Below are 2,357 nucleotides of genomic sequence, written 5' to 3'. Positions count from 1 at the left end.
TTTTTCAATATTAGCTTACGTACGAAATACTCCAAAATGTTAATCTAGAAGTGACAAAGCCATGGATCACAATATCCTCCTCAAGTGGGTATAAGTTCCACTGGTAGAAGTACTTTAATGCCAGTAGAACTGTACAGATGCTCAGGAGACCTGTATCATTTTTAACTAATAGTGGTATAGTTAAAATGTTCAAAACTTTTTAAGTTCAGAAGGATGCTAAAAGCTTGTCAACTGCTTCAGTGTTAGACATTTATCCTCAATTCTTTCTTTCTCTGTTTCTTGGCTAGAGGTCAAGAACAAATTCTCTGGGCTATAGTCCTTCAGTTCTGAAAGAGCCATTTTCCCCCAAAGAAAATGGTCCTTTGTGTGGAAATTGAAATAAAGTATTATTCTCTCTACCTTGAGTTCATATATAATAATTGTGTACTGTCTCCAAACTCAGCTAATATTGTATAATATTTAATATTCACTCAGTCTTATATTAGTAAGACTTAGGGTGATTATCTGTTTAGCCCAGAACACTAACCTACATGATCATGCAATTTCTCTATCTCTAGACTAGTCCCCTTGGTGCCAGTCTTGCAGTTAACAATGTGTACACAGACTGCTGCACCCACATGTTGTAAATTGCAGGATTAAAGCATTTTAGTTGTTATATAAAATACCAAGCATTCTTATACTATACTGTGCAATAATAGTAAAAGATAAAGGGCCAATTAGCATTTATAAATTGTATTGTGATTGTACTTAGAGGCTTCAATAGTCTTTCCTCCAAAAAACCAAATAAAGTCCCTATCTTATAGAGATCCTAGTTCTTGCTGTTTAAAAATCATAAATTCTCTGATTTAAAAAAATCACAACTTCTCATTAAAAAACCCAAATCCATGATTAAAATGAAATGCCACTAATATATAGGTATAGGGGGGTGTGTGTGTGTGTGTGTGTGTGTAGGTATCAGTTGAACAATGTTTTATTGATATATTTACAATTTTAAAGCAATTTGGAAGCTTACCAGTGCCTCAATCACTATAATAAAATAAATTTGAAGTACCTATACATTTTGAGGTTTGATTTTGGGTTTTTTATCATGGAAAATCAGAGCCCTCCCTGCCCCCTTAGCTCACCAGGATGCAGGTCCAGGCCCCTCACTCCCAAGCCACAGTCCCTGGTCCTGCTGGTGCTCCTCACTCCCTACCCAACAGCCCTAGCCCCAGCCTTGCCCAACTCCCTCCCTCCCTCCCTGGGGGTTTCAACTGCCCCTTCCCCCGCAACAGACTTACGTGCAGAAGCTGCTCTCCAGGCTGCCTGGTGACCATGTCTGTGCATACATGTGCACATGAACATGTGCCTCCTGCTGACCACCCTCCTCCCACTCCCTCCAGCCCCTTTCAGGCTGGAACTCTGCCAGCCTTCACAGAGCTCTTTGCAAAAGTGCAAAATCTGCATGTTTCTCTTTTTAAATGAAAAATCTGCATTTTTCTCTGTTAAAAGGGAAACATCTGCATTTTTTTCTATTTCCCCCATGGGAAATGGAAAACCTGGATCCCTATTTATTAAGACTGTACATATATGCTTAACGTTATGCGGTGAGTAGTTCCACTGAAGCTCATTTCTTAGGCTCACAAGATTTTAAATATGTGAGTCCAAATTTTCAGCTGGTCTCAAACCACCTCACAATTCTAAGACCACAAAAATACAGCAAGGATATTTGTTCATAAAATTGGATGTGTATCTGTTTTTGTCTATACAGGTTTCAGGTAAAAACAGTAAAGCATATATGCATGCTTGTGTCTCTGGTGGGAAATATTAGAGGCCATAACTGAAAACTAGGATTTAGGTATTTGTGTTTGATATTGTCCAAAAATAGCTAATTGTCAACATTGAAATATATCTATACCTATATGCTAAGCTTATGTAGCAAACCCAGCTACATTATGAACCACTGCTATTGCCTAGTGTTATTCCATTGCAGAGTATGCATGTCCAATATGGGAACCATAGGCGGTGGAAGTTGGGGGGCTACTGGGGCTTAGCCTCCACAAACACCAGGGCAGTCCGGCTGCAGGCTGCTGCAGCGGAGGGTGGGCGGTGGGGGGAGGGGTGCGTGCACACAGATACCCTGTGCAGCCAGGATCGCAGCTGGCCCAGAAGGCAGGTAAGTGTTTTTCAATCTACTTTCTTTATTACTGGCTGGGCTTGGAAGGTGTGGGGGACAGATCGACACTCCCACAGTGCAGGAGGGAGTGGGGCAGGGGCAGGGGCAGGGGTGAATCATTTGCCCCTGCCCCTGCCCTATTCTCTCCTGCACTGTGGGGATTGTCCCCCAATCTGGGCTGGCCCGGGGGCGGCTCCGCGCG

The 2,357-nt window shown here is 42.2% G+C and overlaps 1 protein-coding gene across 1 annotated transcript in view; it reads left to right on the top strand.

Annotated features, from left to right (window-relative positions):
• The first annotated feature begins 1,581 nt into the window (after positions 1–1,581).
• The window catches only part of TSPAN15 (tetraspanin 15), a 58,578-nt gene continuing 57,802 nt past the window's right edge, over positions 1,582–2,357 (top strand). The window contains exons 1-2 of the mRNA XM_006023147.3: positions 1,582–1,586; positions 1,751–1,757. Coding sequence (XP_006023209.1) covers positions 1,582–1,586; positions 1,751–1,757 — 12 coding nt within the window. The remainder of the gene's footprint in view (positions 1,587–1,750; positions 1,758–2,357) is intronic.

Source organism: Alligator sinensis, unplaced genomic scaffold, assembly GCF_000455745.1.
Source record: "Alligator sinensis unplaced genomic scaffold, ASM45574v1 scaffold546_1, whole genome shotgun sequence".
Classification (NCBI taxonomy): domain Eukaryota; kingdom Metazoa; phylum Chordata; order Crocodylia; family Alligatoridae; genus Alligator; species Alligator sinensis.
Note: the sequence above shows the minus strand (reverse complement) of the source record. Positions and strands in the feature narration are given on the sequence as shown.